We start from the raw sequence: 16,205 nt of genomic DNA on the forward strand, positions 1-16,205 counted from the left end.
ATCTTTGTGTAGATGGATTGAGAGTATCGATTTAGACTTCTTTATGTGTAGTCAAGAGTTAGTGTCATCTTTGCCTCTTATGGCTCATTGGGCATTATTTGAGCTCCTGTTACACAATATTGTGAGATTGTGTATTTTGTTCTAAATGTGTATTTGGGTCGTCGTGTGAACCTTGGAAGTGTTGAAGAATTTTGCTTGTGCATGGTAATGTGTTGATTGGTTTCTTTATTGCTTATACATTGTTCTTATTTTGATCCAAACCCTCCTTCAACTGATACTGCACTAGCCGCTTGGGGGTTTTCTTTTTCTAGGCTATGATTAAGTTTATTATGGTTTCTGCTTTCCAAGCTAGATCCTGAGAGTGATTTTTAATCCTTCATACTTTTTTTTCGATTCATGTACCAAATCTTTTTTATTTAACGCTTATCTTTTTTATTTAAAAAAATAGAAAAAATAATAAGCACTCTAGTCACCACCCATTTCTTAATTCTTAATATAGAAGAAACATAATAGCTAATAGAAATAAAGTTGTCTCATCATCCACAAAGTGCATAATTGTACTTTTAGACTTTAGTTTTCACCAAAAACAGTAAAAATTTATTAATATTTGAGAGGAGTTTACATCTAATACAATGCTTCTCATACATTATAAAAGCAATGATAGAATTCATCAAAACTAATTTATATTATTATCTAAATTATTTCGTTAGATCATATTTTAAAAATATATAAAATAAAGTTTACAATTCAGGAGGATTGCACGTTGATTGTCTTTGGTAGCTTTGTACAACAGGTCTTGTATTTCTTGACTTTTCCATATGAAAGATGGAGATACTCTATTCCTTTCACGTCTTTATTTCCTTTTAAGGGTATAAAACAATCAACTTCATTTGAGTTCAAGTCACTCACAAGTTGTCTTGGTAGCTCTTGAAGACGTGAACAATTACTTATGATCAGTTGTGTAAGTTTTCTTTGACCTAAGTTCCCTGATACACTTTTCAATTGTTTACAATTTTTGAACTTCAGACGATCTAATGGCTTTGCTAGCCATAAATGCACTTCACGCAAATTTTTCACGGAATCAAGGATAAGATACTTAAGATTGGTCCAGTACTCTCCACTAGCTGAGACCTCGGATGCCAAATTTACAGCTTGAATGTCTGTGCTTTTGAGCTTACTGCATATGGCTGTGGTATAATCACTCTCTGGATATCCACTACTGCTAAAACTCAGATGCCCATTTGATTCACAATTAACTAAAACCAAACTTCTAAGATTGCAGAGTTTTCCAACCGATTCTGATAAGGCTCTCCCATCAATGACAGACATATCAGTTAAGCTTCCTTGTAAGACCAGTTTTTCCAAATTATGTAGCATTCCTAATTCATTTGGAAACTCTGCAGATGAGGTTCGATAAAGTAGTAATTCTTTCAACTGGGAAGGGGCCTGTAATTTACAATGAGTGTTAAACAGTAATCTATAATTGACAAATAAGAGACGTTTTTTTTTACCGAGATATTTTTTTTAACAGCAAGCCAAATTATGACATTGTTATAGGGATTAACTGTGTATTTTCAAATTCTATGTTTCATGAGTAGTAGCTCTTAATAATCTATCATTCATGAAAATCAATAGCATATTTAGCACTTATTACCTGTAGATGATGTTTATAGAAGTGAAGTATGGAGCTTCTCTGGACAGGTCACTCATCCCAGTATCACTTCAATTTGAGCACACTTAACCATGAAATTTCTTCCAAGATTAAATTTATAGTGCATGACACTTGATATAGATCTTGTGAATGAGGTAATGAGCTAAGTGCACTTAATCTTGAGAAAATTCTTTGACTAAGTGTGCTTGAGTTGTAGTAGTACTGGGATAGGTAGCCTCCCACTAAGGTCCAATGCTTCGCCTCTATGAACATCACCTAGATACAATGGGATGTTAAGTGTTCTATTCATTTTATAAAAGATAGGTTTTTGTGAACTACTACTCAAGAGTTTGACTTAAAAACTAAAATGTTAAATGTAGACAACAATATCGTTAGTAGAAAGATTAGATTTCCACAGGCCGTTACAATTACAGTGATGATAATAATTACTAATCACTGCAATATCCCTGTTGTCTACAACGATTAAATTTTTAACAAACTGTTATTAATATAAGCTTAATTTTCAACGAAGACAAAAATACCTTGCCATCTTCCTGCCACAATCTCTCGAAATTTCCTCCGATGATTCTCAAGCACTGCAAATTTTGCAGAGAAATCCATGAAGGGATGCCTGTCCATTTTTGGCCATTGAATCGAAGCTCAATCCAAAGCAAATCAGTCAGCGCCAGATCACGATCATCTAAGTTTCCCAAGAAGTATGTGATGTGCAAATTCATGGACAAATCAAAAACTGAATTGAAGCACCTAAGTTTCTTGTCTTTGCTTTCCGCGAGGATATCTTTCAATCCCTTCTCTTCCTGCATGCAAAGATCCAGATCAAATTGGCTCTAGAGGAAAAAAAAAATTGGTAGAATTTACAATTTAGAATAGAAAAAGATATGGAGAGAAAGAAGAAAACCAGTAGTTTAAGGTCTGGAGGACGTCAGAGTCGAAGGGGAGAGGCGGGCACATTCATTTCTCTTGCCATCTCTCTGCCTAGATCTCGAAGGAGATCATGCATTTTAAAAACAGAGGAACCATCATACTGAAACTCACACCTTGGATTCCAAAAAATCTGTGTAGGTTTCCTTCTTATTTCAAGAAGACATTTGTCTTTGAGAGTCTGAATTGTGTGCTCTGCGTTCCATCCTGATCCCTTCCATATTCGTATACCCATACTCACCCGTTTGCCAATGAAAAAACATGCCATGTCCATAAAAATTTGTTTTTGTTCTCGGTCTAGCCTGCCCAAACTTATTCCTAGCTTACTCTTTATTTCCAGATTCAGACTGCTCTTAAATTTCTGCAACTCTGACTGCCAAGTATTCAAATCAGCAGTCCCAAAGAGATTGGCTGCAGAGACTTGTATAGCCAAAGGCAAACCTCCACAGAAGTCTACAAAGCTATTAACTAACCTCTCATATCCAGTGGGTGCTTTTGCCTGGTCTAAGGCGTGCCTACAGAAGAGTTCTTTTGCATGACAACTCTTCATTTCTTTCAATTTGTAATGGCTACTAATTCCTGCTCTTGTTAAAACACTCTCGTCCCGAGTTGTGACAATGACCAGACTGCCAGAATTGAGCGCATCTCTGAACAACAGAGCATCTAACTGCTGCCGGTCATCAACATCATCTAGAACAATAAGGAATTGATTACTAGACCTCTGCATTCGCCCCTTAAGATGGCTTGTCCCTTCACTTTTGCTCATAAATTTGCGATCTTCAAGGAAAAGGTCTTTCAGGATCTGACTTTGCAAACAAGTTAATTCATCTTTAACACACGCTTCTCTGACATCAAAAACAAAACTTGATCTATGGTAACTGCGCCTTTTGCGGTTAAACAATTCTTTGGCTAGGGTTGTTTTTCCAGAACCCCCCATCGCGAAGATTCCAACAATATTCCCTTTCCCTGCAGTCTGCTTTTCAAAATCCTCAACAAGTTCATCAAGTCCTACGGGATACCTTGCAACTTCCATACATCTTGTGATTTCAACCTCTTCTTTCACGGCCAAGGCAATGTCTTCACACAGGGTATTCACATTACTGACGAAACAAGAAATAGATCAGAAACTTGTTGAAATAAATATGGAGATGAACAAGTGAAAACCTGAATCACAATGAATTGAAAACAAACAACTGAAACAGAAAAGGGAATTCTAAGAAAATGGAGTTTAAAGGCTCAGCCTTACTCATTAGCCGTGCTGAATTTGTAGCCGCGGACGCGTGAGGAAGATTTGAGGGCTTCTATCCAGCGCTGAAGCCTGTCTTTGCTGAATCTGCCCTTTTCTTCATATTCAGCGAGAGTGCGTGCATAGATTCCCTTGTGAGGGTAGCGAAGGTCACGAGGCTGCACATCGCAGAATATGGGAATAAATCGAGCCTTGGTTTCCAACATGAGAAGCAGCTCATCTAAACACCAGGAGGACTCCGCATATCGTGGTGAGAAGATGCAGAGTTGAAGTGTGGAAGTGGTTATGGCATTTTTTATGGTAGAGGGAATTTGATCTCCCAGTTTCAACTCGGGCTGATCAAGAAATGCCTGGTATCCCATACGATCCAGAGAATTGTAAATTTTTGAAGCAACTGACTCCTTAACATCAGGACCCCTGTGGTTGATGAATGCATCGTATCCTTTTCTACATACATCCAACCCTTCCCTTTCAAGTTCACTGAAATGCTCAGATTCTGTGCTTGGCTGTTGACATAATGAAGAAGACGCCATGAGTATGCAGAATGGCCTCGACAGAAACAGCTTAATTATGCTTTCCCTCTCAACAAGGCAGTAAAATCCTATGACCTCCCAACGCCAGAGCTTTTACATATATAATGTGTTGTATTAGTGGAGAGATTACTCATCGATCTCCGTAAGATTAGTTACTGGTTGGAGAGTGCATTTTCATACCTTTAAACAGGCAAGTCACGTATTAAAATATATTAAAATTTTATCTAAATTCCATATTATTTAATTCCTCAATTTAACACTCCAAATTACATATAGCTACTAATGATCCCTTTCCCTTTCCCCCAACATTTGTAACTGCATTTTCGATTCATTCGCATCATCTCATGCATATATTTACATCTTTATAACGGTAGCTTGTTCCATACACTCCCATTCGTTCTTTGTTTCCTTTTTCTTTTTTAACTTCAACTTAATTTACATATGCACATTTCTGTTGCTATTTGCTCTTACTTTGTTGTTGTCTTCAGTTTCACTACAAAATTTAGATTTTTAAATTATAGTCATAAACAGCTCGCAGAAAGGTTTCTCTTAGCATTAGATTCCATCACTGTTCTGTTCTTACTAATTCTTTCCTTAAGGACTACCTTTTTCTATCTTCATGTTAGATAACCAGGAACCTTTATTCGTTCTGTACAATGAACTTTCCTCACTTGGTTTCTAAAGCGGGAATTGGACTGTACGACTAAAGCTTACTTATTCGCCAACTTATTTTTCCGTCGCCACTGTTAACTGGCCGATGGAAATGGAATTTTAGCATTTGATCAAGAAGTCGAATACAGCTGTAAACAAAATTAAAACTAGTTTGTTCCTGTGCATAAACTAGCTTATATATATTATATATATATAAAATAAGCTGGGAGATATCCTTCCTCAGGTGCCTATTGTTATAATCTCACTCAGTGCAATAGGCGCCTCAGAAGGGTATCGATATAGCTAGTAGCACTCATGATGAAAAATGAAAGACATTATTTTTAAAAGTATAATTCGTTATAATTAATACATAATGAAATTTTTTAATTAATAAATATTTAATATTATTATGATTTATTATATGTTTTATATTTTAATTTTAAAAATTTACATAGAGAAAAAATTAATAGTATTTTAAAAAGATATTTTAAAATCATATAGATAATTATTTAATGTTATAGAAATTGAAGAAATGTTATACATTCTATTGCTAAACAATTCGAGCATATTGAAGCAATATAGAAATTTTTATACAAACATGTGTAATAAAGAAATACTTAATAATCATTCAAAAAAATGTTGACATAATCCATTGCAAAACTTTATAGTGTAATAGTTAGTAGTTATTCCAAAATTGGGTATAATAAAAAATACTATTGTTCAAAATGTTGACAATACATTGACAAATAATATGTAGAATATTTTTACTTTTTCAACCATGGATGAACTGATAATAACTCTACATTTTCATGAAAAAAATTTCGTACTTTAATTGATAGTGTAGACTTTACGTGAAATAATGTAGGTATGCCATAATTTGCATGCAACAACCTAAAAGATGGAATGACTTGGTGTATTGTGAATGTGATTGTGTAACTAAAATTAAGAGTAGCTATCAACCATTCTTCGAGTGGACCCTTGTGATAGCTAATTTTAGATTCTCCTTTAAGAAATTTCATAAACTTTATACTAAGCTCATCAAAGAGAGTGTGCTTCTTGACATTTACTGTTGGGGTAATGATAATTTTAAAAATGCATCCTGCAAGATAAAGATCATGAATCTCACAGTACAAAGTATATGGCCATCTGTAAAAGTCTACAACCTCAATTTGAAGGTGATGAAATTTGACATCTAAGTTCATCTTCACTTTTGTGGCATAATGGAAGTTGAAGTATAGAGTATAGTTTAAAAAATTTAATTGATTGTTCCTTGGTCCATTATTTATAATTTGATTGGTCATTCTATCCCGTATCCAATACCGAACACTCAACTCCTCTATACGAAGGATGGCGTTTTGTGGAAGTCTACGATGAAAGTCTTGCAACCACTAGTAAATTCATTCTAAACGTAATTTGTTTGACATCTTCGTAATCTGCATGGAAATTATGAAAATAAATTATATAATTAAAACATGATAAAGAATATGACTTTTCAAAAAGGAAAGAAATGTTGCATCAAGGATAGTAACCATAATCATTAAACTAAAGTATGTTACATGAAATAAACATAAAATATATTTGATCAAATTGATATCTTGACACGCATTTTTAAATGTTAGTATATTTTATCTTCAAAAAAAATATTTGACATAGAGTGATACAAACTTATAAGGGCATAAGAAAATAAGTGGCCATTTTCTTTAATGTAAGGATACTAAAAAGAATTTACAAGGGTATATTAAAAGTCTATTTATATATTATGGATGTGAAAACATGTATTTAAAACATTTGAGATGTGATTCATAGTAGTATACAAGTAAATGAAAACTTTATTTAAATGCTACAATCATACAATAGTATAGTAAGTATAATAAAAATTACAAAATATTAAAGTGGCAAATTAAAATTGTACTTGCATTGGACAAAGTCTTGAAAAAAAATATTACATCAAATTTCTTGTAACAACTTAAGTCTATTTTCTTCATCCTTGCACTTGGCAACTTGTCTACGGGTAAGTGCACCAAGTTGTGGTGCCAAAAGGGGGGTATAAGTGGACACCTTTTTCTTGAAATCTGCAATTTTTGAACTTCAACAAGAATTTGAAGATAGTTATGCTCAAAATTTTAAGATATGACAAAAAAAAAAAAGTCGTAGTCTTTTGAATCTAGTTTCTAAACTACTAATTTTTTCTCAAAATGGTTTAGTTTTAGGTCCTCAAAAAAGGGGGCCACAAAAAGTGGTACTGTTTATTCCAAAAAAACATAACACAGTACAAAGTGTGGCCCCCCTAAGATTTTAACTTTTTTTTTGAAATTCTTTAATCGCTCTAGTCAAAAGTTACTTAACACTATGTAGTTTATCCCAGATTTTTCGGGTAATTTTATAATGTGTATTTATTATTTTTATGAATTTTTTAACTAGACACATCCTAAAAACGTGAAATATCTATGTGCTCCCCCTAGAAATAATTGAAAACTAATCTAAAATAAAAATAATAATAAAATTTCAAAGTGTGTAGAATGGAGTCTAGTTTCTAAAAAACTAAGTTGTTGCAAAATTTGATGAACAAGCTAAAATCTATAACCCAATTAGTACATGGTGGTTTTCGACAAAAAATGTACATACATTCAAAAGAAATTATAGATGAAAGGTTTGAAATAGTTCAAATTAAAAATAAATTATATGATTAGATAGCTAACACAGAGACCTACAATGTCATGTAGCGTGATCTTATCGATACCCAACCACAAAGAATCTTGAAGGAGAGCACACAAGAAAAATCAATCATTTTTTGCATGTTTGTTGGAAAACACGTCTCAGACCTGTTTATAAACTCAAAACCTTTGGGTTGGATCTCCAAGGAAAAACCAAGCCTTAGGCTTGATTTTAATGCAAATCTTTCAATAGTGCATGTGCTCTATAGCATGCATGCACTATTGAAAGCATTTGAATTCTCAATAGCATGTGCGCGCTATAGTGCACACGCACTACTGAGACCTAAATAGTGTAGAGTTGCAAAGAAAGAGTGAAAGAGAGTAGGGGCGGGGGAATGACTATGTGTGTGTGAGAGAGAGAAAGAGATAGAGAGAAAGTAGGGGATGAGAGAGGGAAGAGAGTAGGGGATGGGAGAGAGAGGAAGTGAGAAAGAGTAGGGGTGGCATAGAGAGTACGGGATGGGAGAGAGGAAGTGAGAAAGAGTAGGGGTGGTAGAGAGAGTACAAGATGGGAGAGAGAGGAAGTGTGAGAGAGTAGGGCGGTAGAGAGAGTATGAGATGGGAGAGAGAGGAAGTGTGAGAGAGAGTAGGGGTGGCAAAGAGAGAGTATGGGATGGGGGAGAGAGATTGAAAGTAGAGGATGGAAGAGAGAGAGAGAGAGAGAGAGAGAGAGAGAGAGAGAGAGTGAGAGAGAGTACAAGGTGGGAGAGAGAGATTGAGAGTAGGGGATGGGAGAGAGAGAGAGAGAGAGAGTAGGCGGTGGGAGACAGAGTGAGAGAGGGAGAGCGAGAGAGAGGAGGATGGGAGTGCATGTGTGTGAAAGAGAGAGAGTAGGGAATGGGAGAGGGAGGAGACCGAGTAGCTCCAGAGAGAGTAGGGGATGGGAGAGAGAGTAGGCGATCAAAGAGGGAGTGGGAGAGGAAGAGAGAGGGGGGATGGAAATGTGTGTAAGAGAGAAAGAGAGAGAGAGAGTAGGGGATAGCAGAGAGAGAGTAGAGAGGGAGAGAGTGAGAGTGAGAGTGAGAGTGAGAGAGAGAGAGAGAGAGAGAGAGAGTAGGTGGTGGGAGAGGGAGAGTGAGTGAGAGAAAAAGTAGCGGATGAGAGAGGAGAGAGGGGAGATGGGTGTGTGTGTGAAAGAGAGAGGGGAGAGAGAGATAGAGAGAGAGAGTAGGGGATGGGAGAGAAAGAGAGTAAGCAATGGCAGAGGGAGTGGGATAGGGAGAGAGAGAGGGGGGATGGGAGTGTGTGTAAGAGAGAAAGTAGGGGATGGGAGAGAGTGTGAGAGTGTGAGGGAGAGTAGGGGTGGCAAAGAGAGAGTGAGAGTAGGGGATGGGAGAGAGAGAGAGAGAGAGAGAGAGAGAGTAGGTGGTGGGAGAGGGAGTGGGAGGGAGAGAGAGAGAGGGGGAATGGAAGTGTTTAAGAGAGATAGAGTAGGGGATGGGAGAGAGTAGGCAGTGGGAGAGGGAGTGCGAGAGAGAGAAGGGGGGAATGGGAATTTGTATAAGAGAGATATAGTAGGGGATGGGAGAGAGTGTGAGAGAGAGTAGGGGGTGGTAGAGAGAGCTCGTATGAGATGGGGGGAGAGAGAGAGAGAGAGAGTAGGGGATGGAAGAGAGAGAGTGAGAGTAGGGGATGGGAGAGAGAAAGTAGAGAGGGAGAGAGAGTACTTGAGAGAGAGAGAGAGATAGTAGGCGGTGCAAGAGGGAGTGGGAGAGGGAGATAGAGGGGGGATGGGAGTGTGTGTGACAAATCTAGAGACTAGGGGATGGGAGAGGAGAGAGAGGGGGGGGATGGGAGTGTGTGTGCCTATGAAAGAGAGAGAGTAGGGAATGGGAGAGGGGAGAGAGAGAGTAGGAGATAGGGGAGAGAGAGTAGGCAGTGGGAGAGGGAGTGGGAAAGGGAGAGAGAAGGGGAATGGGAATTTGTGTGATAGAGACAGAGTAGGGGATGGGAGAGAGTGTGAGAGTGTGAGAGAGAGTAGGTGGTGGTAGAGAGAGCTCGTATAGGATGGGAGAGAGAGAGAGCGTGTGTGTGTGTGAGAGAGATTAGGGGATGGGAGAGTGTGAGAGAGAGTGAGAGTAAGGGATGGGAGAGGGAGAGAGCAGAGAGGGAGAGGGAGAGAGAGAGAGAGAGAGAGAGAGAGAGAGAGAGAGAGATAGTAGGCAGTAGGAGAGGGAGTGGGAGAGTGAGAGGGAGAAAGATAGGGGGGATGGGAGTGTGTGTATTAGATCTAGAGAGTAGAGGATGGGAGAGAAGAGAGTGGGGGGATAAGAGTGTGCGTGTTTGTGAAAGAGAGAGAGTAGGGGATGGGAGAGGGGAGAGAGAGAGTAGGGGATGGAGGATAGAGAGTAGGTGATGGGAGAGGGAGAGAGTGAGAGTAAAGGATGGGAGAGAGTGTGAGAGAGAGTAGGGAGAGGGAGATAGAGACAGGAGGATGGGAGTGTGTGTGTGTCTATGAAAGAGAGAGAGTAGGGGATGGGAGAGAGTGTGAGAGTGAGAGAGAGTAAGGGGTGGAAAAGAGAGAGAGAGAGTATGAGATGGGAGAGATAGAGTGAAAGGATGGGAGAGAGTGAGAGAGAGAGTAGGGGATGGCAGAGGGAGAGAGAGAGTATAGGATGGGAGAGATAGAGTGAAAGGATGGGAGAGAGTGAGAGAGAGACTAGGGGGTGGCAAAGAGAGAGTACAGGATGGGAGAGATAGAGTGAAAGGATGGGAGAGAGTGAGAGAGAGAGTAGGGGGTGGCAGAGAGAGAGTACAGGATGGGAGAGATAGAGTGAAAGGATGGGAGAGAGTGAGAGAGAGAGAGTAGGGGGTGGTAGAGAGAGAGAGTATGGGATGGGAGAGATAGAGTGAAAAGATGGGAGAGAGTGAGAGAGAGAAAGAGTAGGGGGTGGCAGAGAGAGAGAGAGTACGAGATGGGAGAGATAGAGTGTGAGAGAGAGTAGGGGATGGGAGAGAGTGTGAGAGAGAGTTGGGGATGGGAGAGAGAGAGAGAGAGAGATAGTAGGCGGTGGGAGAGGGAGTGGGAGAGGAGGAGAGGGAGGGATGGGAGTGTGTGTGAGAGATATAGAGAGTAAGGGATGGGAGAGGGGAGAGAGAGAGTCGCGAGAGAGAGAGAGAGAGAGAGAGAGAGAGAGAGAGAGAGAGAGAGTAGTGGATGGGAGAGAGAGACTAGGTGGTGGGAGAGGGAGAGGGAGAGGGAGAGAGGGGGGATGGTCGAGTGTGTGTAAGATAGAGTAGGGGATGGGAGAGAGTGTGAGAGAGAGTAGGAGGTGGCAGAGAGAGAGAGAGAGAGAGAGAGAGAGAGAGAGTAGGGGATGGGAGAGAGTGTGGGAGATAGTAAGGAGAGGGAGATAGAGAGAGGGGGATCGGAGTGTGTGTTACAAATCAAGAGAGTAGGGGATGGGAGAGAAGAGAGAGGGGAGGATGGGAGTGTGTGTGTGTGTGTGTGTTTGTGAAAGAGAGAGAGTAGGGGATGGGAGAGAGTGTGAGAGTGTGAGAGAGAGTAGGGGGTGGCAGAGAGAGAGTACAGGATGGGAGAGACAGAGTGAAAGGATGGGAAAGAGTGTGAGAGAGATTAGGGGGTGGCAGAGAGAGAGAGTACAAGATGGGAGAGACAGAGTGAAAAGGATGGGAGAGAGTAGGGGATGGGAGAGAAAGAGAGTAGAGAGGGAAAGAGAGAGGGGGAGAGAGATAGTAGGCGATGGGAGAGGGAGTGGGAGAGGGGGAGAGAGGGGGGATGGGAGTGCGTGTGAGAGATCTAGAGAGTAGGGGATGGGAGAGGAGAGAGAGAGAGGGGGGAATGGGAGTGTGTATCTATAAAAGAGAGAGTTTAGGGGATGGAAGAGGGGGGAGAGAGAGAGAGAGAGAGAGTAGCAAATGGGAGAGAGAGACTAGGTGGTGGGAGAGGGAGAGAGAGAGGGTGGATGGGAGTGTGTGTAAGAGATAGTAGGGGATGGGAAAGTGTGTGTGAGAGAGTAGGAGGTGGCAAAGAGAGAGAACAGAATGGGAGAGAGAGAGTGAGAGTGAGAGTGAGAGTAGGGGATGGGAGAGAGTGTGAGAGAGAGTAGGGGATGGGAGAGAGTAGGGGGATGGGGGAGAGAGAGAGAGAGAGAGAGAGAGAGAGAGAGAGAGAGATAGTAGGCAATGGGAGAGGGAGGATGGGAGTGTGTGTGAGAGATCTAAAGAGTAGGGGATGGGAGAGGAGAGAGGGTGAGAGAGGGAGAGAGAGTAGGTGGTGAGAGAGGGAGAGCGAGAGAGAGAGAGAGAGTAGGGGATGGGAGAGGGGAGAGAGACTAGGGAGAGAGAGAGAGAGAGAGAGAGAGAGAGAGAGAGAGTAGGGAGGATGAAGAGTGATGTGTTTTGACATAGTGCGTACGCACTATGTGAAATCACCTAAAAATGGTCAAAAAACAACTTTGGGGCCCATTTCATCCATTCTCTACTTGTGGTCTGTTGTGCACTCTATTATTCTAACAGAAATCATGGGTGTCAACATAACAAACACTATTTCAACCCTTTTTGAAGCTAGCAAACACCAAATTCAATCATTGGATACGTGATTTGAAGACTTTTTGAATATTCCTTGTATAGAAAAGGTTAGTGCAATCCATTTAAAATATTTTTCGTTGATATATAGATATAAATTTGATTATAATTTTACATGTTGTTTAATATATAGTGAATTCATTGAAAATTGTATGTTTGAATGAAATGTTATTTCGAAATGGTTAGAAATTTGACAAGTTGTTTGATATATATTGTGTATTCATTCAAATAATTATAATTTTTATATTTATTTGAATAATTTGTAATTTACACATTGTAAGTAATTTAGATGTTTGAATAATTTGACATGTAGAAATCATCATCATGCCAAGGAAGAAACTAAAAACTTAGACAAATGAAGATAGGGAGAGAGATTTGGCAATTAAAAGAGATAAAATGAAATTACTACGTGAACAAAGAAAATTGCAAAGCAATAATGAAGAATTGACTTTTGAAGAGGATCAAGAACCACTGGTACAAAGAAACAAAGAGGAAGAATTGGAAAGACAAAGAGAACGAATGAGACTGTTATGCTCAAGAGGACAATTGAATTGTGAAGCTACACCATCTTCCAATGTTGGAGTCATATTGTCCATTACACCATCTTCCAATGTTGGAGTCATATCATCTCCTCATGTTGAAGAGACACTGATTTGTAGATCCGACGATATACACACTTCATCATGTCATGTTGAAGGCACAACATCAACACATCAAGTAGGTGATATTCCATCTTTTGCATCTTATTGCTAAGGCACATCATCTTCGGTTCAAGGCACACAATACACTCAACCTTATGTTGATGTTCAAAATGTTGAGGGAATTGAAGAGATTATAAAACCTTCTAGAATTCATTTTAGAAAACCAAAATATTTGATTGATATTGATACTAACATTTTGAAATCAATGCCTGACAAGATTAGCAAGCATACTTGTCAAAGAAAAGTTAATCGTATGTGGAGATTATTTTTTGAAGAATTAAATATTACAAGTCAATGCCAATTATTTGTTGAAATGATGAGAAATTTTAAATTTAGGCCTATCATGAAGATTCTTGGGCTAAGAATGATGGATGATTCAAATGAAAAAATTATTGTAAAGAATCTAATGAGTACTTATGACAAAGTGGGTTCTAAATCATGCATCAAAGATAGTAATATCACAAGACGAGTACTTACATCGACAACAGTAAGTAGCCAAATAAATAAAGCTCGACTCATGAGAAAGACAAGAAAAACATTAAACATTGGAAGAGGTACTCTAAGGAGAGCCATGCTAAGGCATGAGAGATTGGAAGATCCAACAAAAAATGAGTTATGGACATTTAGCGGTAGACTACCATGAAAGGATAAAGAAATTAGTGAAGCTTTGAAATCATTGATTGAAGATTTTTGGAAAAATAACACACATGTTTCTCCTAATCAAAGAGATGTTGTAAGGAGGATTGGTAGCCAAAATCGCGACCTACATGCGAAACATTTTTTGGACTGAACTTAAACACAATTTTTTTCAAAATTTATTGGTATGTATCCTCAAATTTGAATAAGTCAAAGATTTTTTGAGATGGTTAAACCTTTTTATGTGACATAAATCACACACAAAAAAGTTGTTCTTGTAGGAGACATATTGAATTTTCTAACCATTTTGATGTTTTTAGGCATATATGTATGTTTTTGCATTCTCAGTTTGATTTGCAAGATTGTGATATGAATGAGCCACCAAGATCTTCAAGGGAATTCATATCCAACATTTTATATGAAATAGGGGATGACCAACAATTTTACAAGACATCATGCTTGGATGGTACGTGCTTATTTTGTGGTTCTTTGAAACTTTTATCAACTTGTCAACATATGGATAGTACACATGCAATTGGAAATGAAATAGTAGATTACAAAATATTTAAGACAGTGAAATATGCTCTAAAAGATGGGAAACATGGTAAAAGATGTGATTTAGTAATTGAAAAAATTTTATTGTATGAGTTCATGAAGATTTTTCGTGAAAAGATTATTTACAATTATGAAAGGCATACCCATAAAGCTTGATGGTCGGATTTGCAATTCAAGTTGTGCAAGGATACGTTTCCACTGGATACCATTGTTTCAGTTGTAGATTTCGTAGAGAACTACACACTACAACCACAAAATGAGGTGCAAGAAAATTATTATACTTCTCAATAGGTTTCCATTATTTTTTGCATAACATTCATGCATTCACCTACAAGTATAGAGGATGACACGAAGATTTTGAGGGAGTACCATTTTTACATCAGAGATGATCGATCACATTCTATGGAGTTTGTACATGGGTTTTTTCAACTATTTTATAGAGATTTGGCTAACAAGGGCATAACATATCGTCAGCACATTATTTAGTTAGACAATTGCACATCTCAATTCAAGAATGCATAGATGTTCTATTGGTTGAGCAAGATGCACAGATTGTGTAGAATTCAATATATGTGAAATTTCACAGAGGTTGGTCATGGAAAGGGAGAGCATGATGGTGTAGGCACATGCATCAAAAGAGCCCTAGCTCATGAAGAACTAAAGTACAAAGATGGAGCAATATTGATAGATGCAAAATCCATCGTTCAATGGTGTAATGCTACAATGGGTCTAAGTAAGGAAGGTGAGTCTATGGTTTGTAGATTTTTTGGGTTGATAGATAATACTAACATTGCACCATATCATGATTGTTGTACACTAACAAGATCTAGTGAGTTACACTCTTTTAGAAGTTCTGATGCAAGTTCATGGAGTATCCACACACGAAAAATGGCATGTTATTGTCCATCATGTGTAGAGGTAAATTGGGATGACTATGAGTCAACTAAATGAGTGGACAAATGGGATGTATGGGTGTTGGACCTAATTGACACCTATCATCCCCCACAAGCACTGGAAATGGTAGAGATGGATTGGTCTATTGACTTTGACCGCTTGTCAGATCTAGTGCAACCTAGTAATATATATATATCTTTGTAATTTCAATATGTAACTTTATAACTTTTACCTAAGTATTTTCTGAATTAATGACCGCATTTTGTACATTTGTCAGTGCAGGCCATGTTTTTTCTATTATTGCACCTGAAGACAATGAAGAATGAACAAATTATTATTTATGTCATTGTGTCCAAGCCAAACAAAAATTGGATCACTTGGTTATAGATGGTGAAGGTTTAGAGTACCATGTCAATGTGTTGGTTGTAACCAACACATGGCTTAGGTGATATTCTATGAAGAACCCTAACTTGTGGTTATTCGAGGATTGGCAAATAGAGAGGAAGATTCTTCATTATTTAAACCTTGTTGTCACATTAAATGTCCACTTGATAAAATATAGTGGAAAACCACATAATAAGATTCTTTGGAAAGTTCACGAGTCACACCATGAGCCAATACTTGAGACATTAAAATGTCGAGCAGATCTAGTTGGCTTATTAGATTGAATAGGGAGAGAGGGATAGAGAGAAAGAGTGATCAATTGGATCTGAATACAATGTTGCAAGCTCTTCCCCAAGACTGTCCACATGACTAAGGTGGACCGAATTGTCATGATGTGTAAGTGATGAGATTTAGTTTAAATCATAGATTTTATGTTTTGATTTGTTTAGAATCTAGATACATTATTTGAATTTATATTAGATTCTTTAATAGGACCCATTTTTAGATTAGTCATTTGAATAAGTGAAAGTTTAGAATTTGTTGTTTAGATCAAAATGTAATGAAAGAACATGAAAATTGTTAGAATTTGAAGGCTTTGTGATGCAAAGTCATGATTGTGTGCATATAACCAGAAACTTCAAACTGGCGAAAGCAAGGATACAATGGGAGAAGTTTTCAATACTCATCAAGCAAGGGTTATCATACAACTCAAAAATCAAGGATTTGTACAAATGGATAATTCTTAATGAC

The 16,205-nt window shown here is 38.3% G+C and overlaps 1 protein-coding gene across 1 annotated transcript; it reads right to left on the minus strand.

Moving 5' to 3' along the window:
* Nucleotides 1-2,333: 2,333 nt before the first annotated feature.
* LOC149577640 (disease resistance protein Roq1-like) lies at nucleotides 2,334-4,505 on the minus strand. Its single transcript, XM_089790465.1, has 3 exons — nucleotides 3,840-4,505; nucleotides 2,571-3,693; nucleotides 2,334-2,469 (listed from the first exon to the last, which is right to left on the minus strand). The coding sequence occupies exons 1-2, from the start codon at nucleotides 4,370-4,372 to the stop codon at nucleotides 2,595-2,597; spliced, it is 1,632 nt and encodes a 543-aa protein (XP_089646591.1). The 5' UTR covers nucleotides 4,373-4,505; the 3' UTR covers nucleotides 2,334-2,469; nucleotides 2,571-2,594.
* Nucleotides 4,506-16,205: the final 11,700 nt, after the last annotated feature.

This window comes from Cupressus sempervirens, chromosome 1 (genome assembly GCF_028749045.1).
Source record: "Cupressus sempervirens isolate cs-2001-9-10 chromosome 1, ASM2874904v1, whole genome shotgun sequence".
NCBI lineage: Eukaryota > Viridiplantae > Streptophyta > Pinopsida > Cupressales > Cupressaceae > Cupressus > Cupressus sempervirens.

Bases quoted from the DNA above. Each gene is read 5' to 3' on its own strand.
- LOC149577640 (XM_089790465.1), bottom strand. From the start codon at position 4,372: ATGGCGTCTTCTTCATTATGTCAACAGCCAAGCACAGAATCTGAGCAT. The intron at 3,694-3,839 runs GTAAGGCTGAGC...TTGTTTCGTCAG, and splicing joins AAATTCAGCACGGCTAATGA to TAATGTGAATACCCTGTGTG.